The sequence below is a fragment of the Lactuca sativa genome, chromosome 1, assembly GCF_002870075.4.
Source record: "Lactuca sativa cultivar Salinas chromosome 1, Lsat_Salinas_v11, whole genome shotgun sequence".
Lineage (NCBI taxonomy): Eukaryota > Viridiplantae > Streptophyta > Magnoliopsida > Asterales > Asteraceae > Lactuca > Lactuca sativa.
Window position 1 is genome coordinate 175,164,731 of NC_056623.2, and position 12,558 is coordinate 175,177,288.

The 12,558-nt window shown below is 34.6% G+C and overlaps 1 protein-coding gene across 1 annotated transcript; it reads left to right on the plus strand.

Annotated features, from left to right (window-relative positions):
- Window positions 1-4,780: 4,780 nt before the first annotated feature.
- Window positions 4,781-10,257, plus strand: LOC111893427 (uncharacterized). Its single transcript, XM_023889485.2, has 6 exons — window positions 4,781-4,853; window positions 9,274-9,305; window positions 9,375-9,482; window positions 9,538-9,687; window positions 9,738-9,935; window positions 10,024-10,257. Exons 1-6 carry the CDS (start codon window positions 4,781-4,783, stop codon window positions 10,255-10,257), a joined length of 795 nt encoding a protein of 264 aa, XP_023745253.2.
- Window positions 10,258-12,558: the final 2,301 nt, after the last annotated feature.

The window sequence follows — 12,558 nt, forward strand, 5'->3', positions numbered from 1 at the left end:
GGTCCAAGAATACTAGTGTGTGTTCTTGGTGTTTTCAAGAACACCTAAAGATCTAACCAAAAGAAGAGATTTCATGGATGAAATCATGTGTATTCAGTAGATATGGAAGGATATCAAGTTGAAAATGGAAAGTTTACTTACTATATTGAAATATGGAAGCAAAACTCTCAAGATCCTAGAGAGAATTCCATTTTCTTGGACTTGGAATGGAAGAAATGAATTAAAAATGACTAAGTGTCATATATATTCCAAGGGGTTTATGGCCACCTTGAGTTTACGACCGTAAACTCCAAGGTCTTGGTCGTAAACTCCTCTTTTGAGGACTTAAGCTTGTTTGACAGGTTACAAGTTCAAACGACACTCTCATTTACTTATTCCTCTAATGAAATAAAGCCCAGAATGTTCAAACGGACTCAAAATTATGCTAAAAGTTATCAGGAGTAAGTTTGTCATTCAATGAAGTGCTTGACAGTACAGGATAGGAAATTCGGGTTGTCACAATATATATATATATATATATATATATATATATATATATATATAGCGGAAAGTGGTCCCAAAATATTATTATGTCCATAATTTAAGCACTTCCATAATATTTTGTCCAACAAATTATTTAAGAAAATTTTGAAGCAATCCTTATGGGTTTTGGTCATAACAATTTGTGACTTGTATTTTGTAACATACTAGTTCTTCTTTCTATACATAATTTGTAAAACATGGTTCAAACACGTGAGGCTTGCACAAGATTTTGAGTCCTTGGACTTATTCATATGGGGTATTCATAAGTTTAGGACATGTAACTTAGCATACATGGATAACAAGGAAATATATCAAGATTTAAACAAGGCTTTGACTTGTATCCTCCCCCAAAAACAATGAAAACTCAAAAATAAGGGTATGAAGCTCACCTTGGGTAGAAGATAGTGTAGTTGCAGAGATGAGGTAAGAACATTGTGCCTAGAACACTTGATGTGTTGGATGAACTTCTTGAGGATTTGCTAGCATAAGGTTATAAACACATAAATTTATGTGTGAGTAGGAGATTTAAAATAACTAAATGTATGAATCTTGTAGCTAGGCATAATTTACTTACCAAATTTTAGGAAGAATTGTGAAGAAAATGGTTCCTGGCAATTGGTTGAATGCTTGGGAGGGTTTACGGAGGATTCACAGAAGTGTAAATGAGTTCGATGAAATCATAATGGGGTTTACGCTCCTTCATATGTAGATAATAATTGGATGGGATGTTTGCTTTGATTACTGATGGGTAATGCCAAATTACTAAGGGTTAATGCATGTTTTACTGGGATTTGCATTGGGACTTTACATATTACAACTCAACATCACCGTAAACACGTTGAATTGGAAAGGGGTTCATGGTCATAATGGGTTTAAACAAGAGTTTACGGGCAAATGGTGGCCTAGAATGGTGTTCACGGTCAAGATGCTTCTCTTTATGGTGTTCACGGTCAAGATGCTCCCCTTTATGGTGTTCACGCTCCATGTTTGGTGGCTTGAGGTGGTTTAAGGCCAAAGTGGCCTCTTGGAAGTGGTTTACAGCCAATACATGACTTTCAAGATGTAGTTCACGGCATGGACGTTTCCTAGGAAAGTGTTCATGGTCAAGAATGCACATGAACTTTAATGTATTGGTTTTATGTTGATATGATCAACACCTTGACGTAACTTAAATTTCTTATTGTTTGTATTGGCTTAAGAGACTTTAGGGTAGTATAATTATCAAATATTGCATTACCAAAACACAATAACAGTATAGCTATAACTATTATATATACGAGACCCATTTGGCTTGGTTTTGGACTTAAAATTTCTAGTTGTGACAAAGGCTGATCAGTGTACCACTCTTTTTTGTTACCAAAATGTTTTGACTTAATAGCTAGCTTTTCTATTAGCTCCCAGATTTCAGTTGGTGTCATATCCCCTAAGGTTCGAACACCTAAAGCATTTATCAGGGAAGCAGTGTCGAATCCTTATGGACATAACCTAATGGTCAATTCGTCTTTGCGTAAGGCACATACTTGTCAAAAACAGATAAATATAAAACGAGGGATTTTGATTATCAATTAAAACTAAAAATTGTAGTGAAATAAACTATATGAAATTCAATAATAAACAGTGAATTCAATTCTCCCTTGACTTTCCTAATAATGCAATCTACACAAACCTGGTTATTCAAAAATTGTTCTATCTAAGCTGGTACTGAGAACAACTAATTAGCTCTAGTACATTCTCTTTGACCTAATTGGTTAATCAAAATAAGCTCTTTAATTAACCCTAAATTTTTACTGATCTAATTAAACAAGCTCTTAATTAAATTCAGAAAAGCAACATTATGATCCGTGTAAAATTCCAACAATATTCAATAGTTCTCACAAGTACGGACGTGTAAAAATATGAAATTTCAGTTTATATCAAAGTTAAATCCCAACCTGGAACCAATCTGATACTTATTACCAGTTGATTAGAGAAATTACGAATTCAATTAACTGATTAACTAGAATGATTAAACCCTTACTTGGTGACCAGGCCAAAAAAAATCAAATTCAAACGTTCATTAAGATCAAAATTGAAATTACTAGTTAGAATCACAAATCAAAAACTAGGTCTAATAATTAACTACATGAAAAGTACTAGTCTGTGCAAAACAAGAATCTTGGGTTTAGCCAGACATGACTAAAAACGAATCAAGAACAGTAAAAATGAGACATTAAACTACTAAATCTTACTAATCTAACTGCAATGATCCACAACATTCAGATCTTCAGAAATTAATGAAAACGAAGAACAATCGCCTCAAAAAACTTCTAAAAAGGGTTTTTTCGACGTCTGGGAATCTCTACGGTCCAAACCGATTAGATGGGAGGTATTTATATATGAGCCAGCAAAAAAACACGAAAAAGTGAAAAACATGATCAATTTTTATAGATAAACACGATCGTTTTGATAGTGTTTTTTTTCGAAGTCCCAAATTCTCCGTTTAATGAAGTACGATGTTGTTTTGGGCATAAATCTAAAAAACGCGATCGTGTTATGTGGGAAAAGATGATCAAATAAACACTTCGATATCCTGAAACTTGATTTCTGGCTTGGGAAAGTTGCAAATACAATACATGATCAAAATCACAATCGCATGGTGAAAAACGCAATCGAATTAACTCTTAAAGATACATTTCAGATACAAACTCTTCAGTTTCAGCGAATCTGACCCATCTTCCAGCTTCCTCGGGTCTTTTAGCTCCATTAAGCTCCTATAATGCATCTAAACTACTTCCAAATCCCCGATCCACTCAAAATATCTGAAAACAACATGAAAACATGAGCATTACGAGAATTCTGACTAAAACATGAGTTGACCATTATTTAAACTAATACACATGCAAATGCATAAATATGATGGTAAATGCTAATAAAATCTATTATAAAAGATGCATGAAAAGGCATATAATAATGCTCCTTAGGTTTTGGAATACATGAGACAACTATAGGATAATCTTCTATAATATATGTCTTTATTTTCAGGTGTGTGTTTATGGGGAATTTTTGACAAGCTTGGGGACTAGTTGGAGCAGTTTGTTTGCTGTTTTATCCAGGTTCGGTTATGGTGTTTTACTAGTTTATAGATGGGTCGAAGCTTGTTGACTTCCCTTTGGCAGACATGACGCTTATGAGGTGTGAAATATGGGGGTTCAAACTTAGTAAATTAGATCGTTTTCTTGTTTCATAATGTTTGTGGGGCTTTCCTTCACCTATCGAGCATGGTGTTATGTAACATCCCAAAACTAACAGTTAATTTGAACATTTAAATATAATCTTTAATTAACTAAAAAATATTAATTTATTGTCTTTTAGTTTGTAGAAAACCCAAAACAATATTCATTTAAATATCCAAACTACCCATAAGTATACACCCAAAAATCTCACAATAACACAAATAAAAACTACATCATAAAATCCCTGTCTTCAATGTTGATCCAGTGTGTACTGTCATTCCTCATATTTGGTACCTGATTATCTTGAAACAATAAGTTTTAAGGGAAAAAGGTAAGCAAAAAGCTAAGTGAATTTCACACGTACACAACATAATATCATACATGATCTACCGCTAACATACAGATACTAATAGCATCTAACCACATAGTCATGCATGCATGTCACCAACCAAATCAAAAATAAGCAAAAACTAGTTTAGGAAACATCTAATAAGCTCTATCCCCTTGCTCAGTATGACGAGCCCTTCGGACACATCGACTAAGCCCGATCTCTCACTCAGTATGTTGAGTCGTCCTATAAGTATTCCTCGGTAGCTTGAGAAAATATTGTACATGTATCCCTTGCTTGGTATGTAGAGTGGATATCATACACCTACTAGCTGCAAACACATCCTAGTACTACCCATACACAACCTACAAGCACACACGAGCAAGAGCAAAGGATGCACAACATCACAGAGTGTAGACTCACCCTGAAATACAGGGTAACCATCAAACAGTAGCCCCAGAATCCAACACCAAATAACTTCACAACTCTATTATAATAACAATTAGTATTATAAATGACTTGTATTTTCTCTAAACATATAAATAAACTACTTGACTCATTCACCAGATTTTGACCTAAAAGAACAGTTTGTTCGAGACCACTTTAGCACTACCAAAACCTGCCAAAATTACAATTTTTTTCTATATTCCAAATGGTATGTACTTTAGCTTTCTAGGGACTAATTATACAAGTATATATGATTTTCCTACAATGTACAATGGATTTTACAAGATGGAGTATCAATGTAGCTAAATTCGGACCATTTAGTGAAGATGACACGTTTCAGCACAGTTAGATTCATTTCTAGCTTTTGGGAAAAAATAATGAAATGAATTAAAATCAATTATGGAAATTTGGTCACTAGTTTCAACCAAAAATGTGTTGGGTTTTGTGTACTACAACACTCCTATGGTTCACATACAACCCTAATGCTTGGGATCTAAGTTTTCTCTAGTTATACATGCAACAAAAATTATCCAAAGCATGAACCTATCTAGCATACAAATTTGGTACATGAATCATAAAAATTCGTTAGAAAAATACCTCTTATTTGTAGCTTGTAGTTGTTGGCCTTTCAAGAGCTTAGCACCTCAAGTGCGATGCCTCAAACAAGTCACAAACACCATTAACAAATTGAGGACTTTGAGAGAGTGGCTAGAACCACCAAAATCGGCTAGGGTTCTCTTAGAACTCATTAGGGTCGATTTTAGCCTTAGGGAAATACATATATAGTGTAGAATTCCAAGAGTCATATGCAAACCCTAATTCTTACACTTAGGCTTATCATCCAATAATTCTTATGGACTAACTCTTCATGGACTCTCACATAAACTTAGTCCATCATGGATCAATAGTCCAACTCATATGTATCACTGATTTGCATAATCAGACCCCGTTAATTTAATTAGTCTCTTTTGATCACAAAATTAATTCCAAATTAATTCTTGATCAATACTAATTAAACAATATGATTTCTCCACTAATATATCATACTTATAATATATTAATAAATCACAAATAACCTCTTTCTCAAATATCCATCCTATCAGATTGTTCTAGTGAAGGCAACACAAAATGGACCACGCTACTCTCGGGTCATGTACATACCAATTATAGTTATGGGCTTAGACACCTAATCCAACAGTCTCCCACTTGGATAAGTCTAATAACTATAATTGCAGTTACGACTTCAAAACCCGACTAGGAATCGTAGCTCTCAAGATCCGCTATTAAACTCTGATCTTATCAGCAATGCGTCCATTAGATATGGGATCATATATTCCTCCATTCCAGATATCGTATGAACTGAGACATGGATTATAATCATTCTCTTTGTTCATGTGTTGTTTCCCAATTTCCGATTTATGACGACCGACTAATTGAACATATCAAATCAGTCGTGGCTTGGTCAAGCGCTTAGGGTGTCATCACTAAATCATCGAGGGGCCCATATATATCACTTTTATCCCTCTTAGGGTAAAAGGAATAGATAAACTTCAACTCATATGCTTGCTCTATTTACTCATCAAATCACACACAGTAATGCGTTTTATAACACCAAGTTACTGGTGCGTTTTCACATCATCAATGTGCAACCAACTTGTAAACTGCAACTCATATCTCTCCATTTCAAGAATATCAGATATTATCGTCTCACAATCACTCGTGATAAAATCCATTCAGATGAGCATGGGTTTAATCCAATACTCAAATCTTATTACAAGAGTACTCATGAATACTGCAGCAAACTTGTGTTATGTCTAACGCTTGGACAATCTACAAACAGATTCATGACATGCTTGCTTAAATACCTACTTCTAAAGCATGATCGATTGTGGATAGTTTGAATAATCTTATTATTCGGGAAGTCAAAACATGCAAAATGCAACACAAGAATAATCGAATCCAATATGGTCTAAAAGCTTTTGAATATAAATAAAACACCTTTTATTTAATCACCACATTGATTACACATTATTCATTTTATAATGTTTCGATTAATCAACTTAATACTTGAATTAACACAATAGTTATCCCATGCTCCAAGCATGCATACAATGTTTACCTGTGGTCCTTTATTTGTGAAATCGATCAATTGTAAACATTTCCAATGACACACATTTCATAATTCCAAATCCTTATCATAAGTGTAAGAATACCAAGTCCTTGCCACTTACTATAATCTGTTAGATTCTAAGCTTATATGTAGTGATCCTTTTGTAATGACTATGTACACAGGTCACAGAGACTTTGCCAATTACAAAACTTTCCATTGGAAATTGTTACAAGACAATTCCATGGATACGAAGTCTCATATTCAAAGCACATTCCTTTGAACATCCTTCTTGCATAAAAGTTTCTAACTTACTCACAGATTCTTGATATCCAACTCCCATTATGGAAACTTTTCCATAATTTCCATATCACTATCCATTCTTAATATAATCCTATCTATTTAGAATTATATCAATTTAGTCCATTCATTACTATACTTCCTACTATACACAAGCAACCAATCCTCAGATTGTCCTTGATGGTTGTTTAATGACTTTCAATGCCCAAGGCATTTGGAAAATTAGAACACATGAATATTATAGCATATGCAATCGATCCTATATCCGAAGCATATATGACACGTTTCATAATGTCATACATAAATACATGATACTTGACCAGTCCTTTGCTATAATATTTCCATATATAGAATTTCCAGTGTTGAAATGTTTCAACACGATATTCATATAGATCCATGACTAAGTTTGATTAATACTTCAATCTAAACTTTTAGATTCGAAATAAAGTATAAATATCCTCTCCCTTATTATAGCGAAACAACTTCTCAAATTTTGCAACTTTGCAAATTTGTAACCTTTGTTTCCTATAACTAGTATTGCTAACTTGCAACACTTCACATAATAATTGTGCTCCCACCAGCAAAAAATTTATTTTGGTACTAGCATAACACTTATGCTCCCACTAGCTTTGACATGTATCCATAAACCAGTTGGACTTCTAGAAATCAATACTTATTGACTTTCTTACCAAAGTTTAGATTTCTAATACGAGATGCTTCGATAAGCCTTTATCTCAGCTCATACACCTTTTATTAGAAAGCTCATATGTATGTCTAAACTATTCAGAACTTACAACAATAAGTTCCGAATATTCAAACTGTGACAATCATAAATTTCTGGTAAAGTCAAAGTCATATAAAGTCATCAAGTCAAACCGGTCAACTCAACTAGTACTAATATGATTAGGGATTTATTTACGGTTACTAATGTATGACTCTAAATCATAAATGCAAAGTAACACTTGAAAGTTTCAAATGTTCAAAATTCTAAACCCTTATCGGGAGGAGGGAAGTAACAACTCTATAAAACAATATCACGTGCCCTTTGGGGTGTATAACACTCAAAATGAGATATAACTAAGCCTTCGGTCGTTGAACTACGAAGAAAAACATTAATAAAGGCTCCTAACAAAGTCTCTCTCAATCTCTCCCAAATCTCTCCAAGTATGTGAAATCTCTCCCAAATCTCTCCAACTATGTCAAATCTCTCCCAAATCTCTCCAACTATGTGAAATCTCTCCCAAATTTCTCCAAGTATGTGAAATCTATCCCAAATCTCTCCAAGTATGTGAAATCCCTCCCAAATCTCTCTATATACATTTCTCAGTCGAAAACAGCCCAAAACCAAAGGAGAAAACCCAAAAGAACCCTCTTAGTCCGGAACCCTCTTGGTCCGGAACCCTCTTGGTAGTCGGACAAATTCGCATCTTCGAACCTCCCCTAGCTTCGGACTCCTTCACTCCAGAATGCTCTTACCTCGCATGTCTCGGAAGACACCGCCCCGGACAGCCTCGCACTTCGGAAGCCTCTGATCTGCTCCGAAAGCTGCTGACTCCGCAATCCTCACTCTGAAACCATGAAAGAGCTTCAGAATTTGCACATTGGCTCCAGAACCCTCGTAGGTTCGCATCATTCTCCCGGTTTTCGACCACTTTTGCGTTCTAAGCTCGTTTTTCATGATTTTTGCGTGGGATTTTCACCCAAACTTATATTTTGACATATAAGACCATATATATTCATATTTTAATCACATTTTGGGGGAAATCTCAACATAAGAACAATATTTAGTGGGTGAGATATTGAGTTAGAGTGTTGATTTTTCCATGTAGTGTTACTCATGCTAACCCCCTACGCACATTGAACAACCTTCAGTCACTATTCATCCATACCTACTCAACTATTTGTCCTCTCACACCTCTCCTCTAGCTGGTAACTTGATCAAAAGTTGGAAACTCCCATCTCTGCTTCCACTTTACTCACTCTCTCACCAAGAAAAAAACACTTCTCTCTCATTTCCCTCTCTAAGAACTCGAGACTCCAAGGCTGCCTTTGAGCTTTTCACCCTCATTCAGTAAGTATTCTCATCCTACATTGAACATTATTCACTCCTTCACTCAGATTATGAATCTTTGATAACAAAGGTCACCATAATTCACTACTAGAAAAACAGCCTTTTACAACGCGCAATTTATGATACGTATCGATTTGCGATACACAAAAGTGTGTGACCTAAAAATAATGTCATCTCTCTATAAATTATAAGGATTTAGGATGCGCATTTTAGCGTGCACTTAAATTAGTGTCTAAACAAAAAAAAACACGGAGGGCGCCTATAATAAAATGTGTGTCGTCTAAAGATGTCGCTTTATATATGGCTTTCAACAACAAGGTACTTACTTGTTATTATCCATTTCTCTTTAATTATTGCAATTATATCATAATATCATTGGTCTTTCAGGATGCCATGATGGTTGTCCTATTGCTCTTACTTGTTCTTTTACCAATGGCTCAAAGCATTGGACCAATCCTCTCACAAATTGAATCATCACCAACTATCCCTTGTAGGGTAACAATTAAGAAACACTTTTTTTAATATAAAATGATTGATTCCATTTGTACAGGCAGAAATGACTTTAAAAAACTTGGAGAACCTTAACCCTCGCATTATGAAACAAGTTATACCATTAATTGAGCAACTTCCTCCTTTGTACATGGAGTCGGCTAATGGAAGAGACAATTTCTCTCCAAAACCAGAAGAAACTCGAAGACTAGTATCTATTATTAATTATGTAAATGTAAATGTAAATCCTTTTGATGAAAGTTGAAACATTATGATTTTGTTGTGCATATAAATTCATACTATGGAATCTCAAGGAATCTTTTAATTAAATTCAAAGATGGTACGATTGATGAAACCTCCACCCTAGCTCATGTGCTTAGCTCAGAGTCTGCCTTTTGTTCAGTGTTGGATATGTCAATTTGTTCACTTCCTGGTGATCATGGACTTCCTTTACATCAGGTTTGGTTGTTGTTGTTGTTTCTGTTTGGCTTATTAACATAATAATATATCTTGTGTTGTGATTTGTAAACCTATTTGCATTGACCAGGCTTTGCCAAATGTCCCACCAGGAATGGTGGATGCTATAAACAGGGGAGGAGAGCTATTTGCAAATTTAACTGCAGGGACACCATGGGAAGCAGTTGCTAAAGAAGTAGGTAATTCACTAGGTGTAGACTCTCCAACTCTTCGTGAAAATAATTCAAAAGTGTTGGATTTGCTTGCTGATACAATTATTGCTTGGATGATTACAAACACTGGTGCAAAACTTTTGAAGCCATAGGATTAGAATCCCTCGAAAAGCTAAGATGGGAGTATAATATGATCAATATTTGTAAGTTTATTAAATTAATAGACTCATGAACATTATCAAGTGCATGGAAATGCATAGAAAATAACGGTAAAACACATGCCAACATCACCAAATGTTGTAAAATACAAATGGTAAAACACTATCAAGTTCATTTGTTAATATGCTTTTAATTTCCATCTCTTCTTGTGTCATACATTATCACCAAGATACTTCGGGATCACAAATCAAACTTATCAACTTTATCTTTCAGATACCAAAGCAGGGAACATGACAGATTCTGGATACTCGGCTGTCATCCCGAAATGAATCTCCTAGCAGCTGGCCATGACAGTTCTTTATGGGCATGCAACAGCTCCAAGACAACCTCTGTTCTATTGCAAATAAGGTTTATAACCATAAAAATATTAGCTCAAACTATAGAAACCGAAACGTTATAGAAACAAATGTTCTTAGGCTTCTAATTATTTCATAAAGTGGTAATTTAACTATCTAATAATCTTACTTCACCCAAAACAGATGGTTCTATATATTGATCCTACTATACAACCTGATAAATATTTAATGATGGTAATAATAGACTGTTTGAGCAAACATAAAAAACTTACATGGAATAGAGATATGAGTTTACCCTTCCAGTTTGCCATCGGTGTGGAAAAGGGGTTTGGTTTCAAGGGTTTGCCAATGATAATTCATTGCATAAACAAACATTTAAACCTTATTTTCTATTACCAAAGCTATAAATGATCAAGTTTACCAAAGGGCTGGCATGCAGGTTTTGTTGGAATGTCTTCCTTAGTTAATATGTTTGGTGTTTTAGTCTCATTTGGGTTCACTGAGAGAGCCAATGAATTAGAAGTACGGTATGTAGGCTGCATTTAAAACTCCTTTATAATAAAACATCTCACCACAAACCATCTGAATTTTATTAATTCAAATCTTATTTTGGATCTTTATATTTCCACAGGTATGTTATGGCCCTAAAATGGCTGTGCCACCATACTATAATCATGTTGTTGCATCTGGTCATGCTCCTTGCCCTTATATGTGGGGTGCTCCATAGGTATAACATGCAAACAATTGTGTCCATTCATTCAGATTTATCAAGTTGACCTTTCTGTTGACTTTTTTTGCACTTGCAAAACCACAAAATCAACATATGATGCCACCATATGCTGCTTTCTATCCACATAGAGGTGTTTCTGCACATCCTATAGTTCATCTTGTAAGTCTTCTTGACCTTTCTAAGATAATCTTGTTAGTCTTTTATGAAGGTGGAAACAATATTGATGGGAATTCACACAGGTGGAAACAATAGCTCGTTTATAAAACAGTGGGGAGATTGAAGGAACGAGTGAAGGAATTGATGGGAATACAACTGAGGTAAGAAACCTTTATGTCATCAGTTGAAGTTGAGAAGGCTGAGCCACAAATGATGGCTAAAACTAAGGTAAACTGAGACAGAGCTCTATTTTTAACTTTGTTTTACTAACTTTCTGTTTTTTATAACATTTTGTATCTTAGAAAAGTTTAATCTTTATCTTGTTGGTTAATTAGTTAAGCAGCTAGCAAATACCAATAGACGTGACTGAGCAAGGAAAAAAGCAAGAGAGGCCTGGTGCAGAAGATGGGCTTTCTTCTTGAAATCATGTTTTACAACAGTCTTCTATCCATTCTTGGCATTTCTTATAATAGTTACTGGAGAATTCTCAAGTTCAAATCTCATTATTATATGCAAAGGTCAGGAACTCCTTATGTGTGTCTATTTAGTGTTATAAGAAGCCTTATTGACATTATTTGGTAAATAAGCAAAAAGTTAATTACTAAGACCCTGGTTCTTTTACCCCCATTAAATGTTGTCTTGGATGAAGTGCTATATGATAAATGATGTTAAAAACATATTTGAAAACTTAATAAGGGAAAGTTCATAAAAGTCAGTTTTTGATAAGGATAGTTAAATTCACATATTTTGTAAGGATAGTTAAATTCACGTGTTTTAAATCATTTAGACTACATGTTTCTCTCTTACATTATTTTTATTTCATTACTATGTAGGGTGGAGATGATGCTCTTGACCAAGCTACAAAGTAAGGGGGGATAGAGATACATTAACTGTTATGGCGCCTATTGCTAAAAAAGAAAAGAGAAATAAAGCTTATGATGTGGACATGATATCTGAAACAAGAAGTTGCCCCTTAATAGCAATGTAGTATTAGGTCATATAGTTTGGGAAAACCTCTTAATAAGAATGTACGATCGGATCCCCTTTACAAC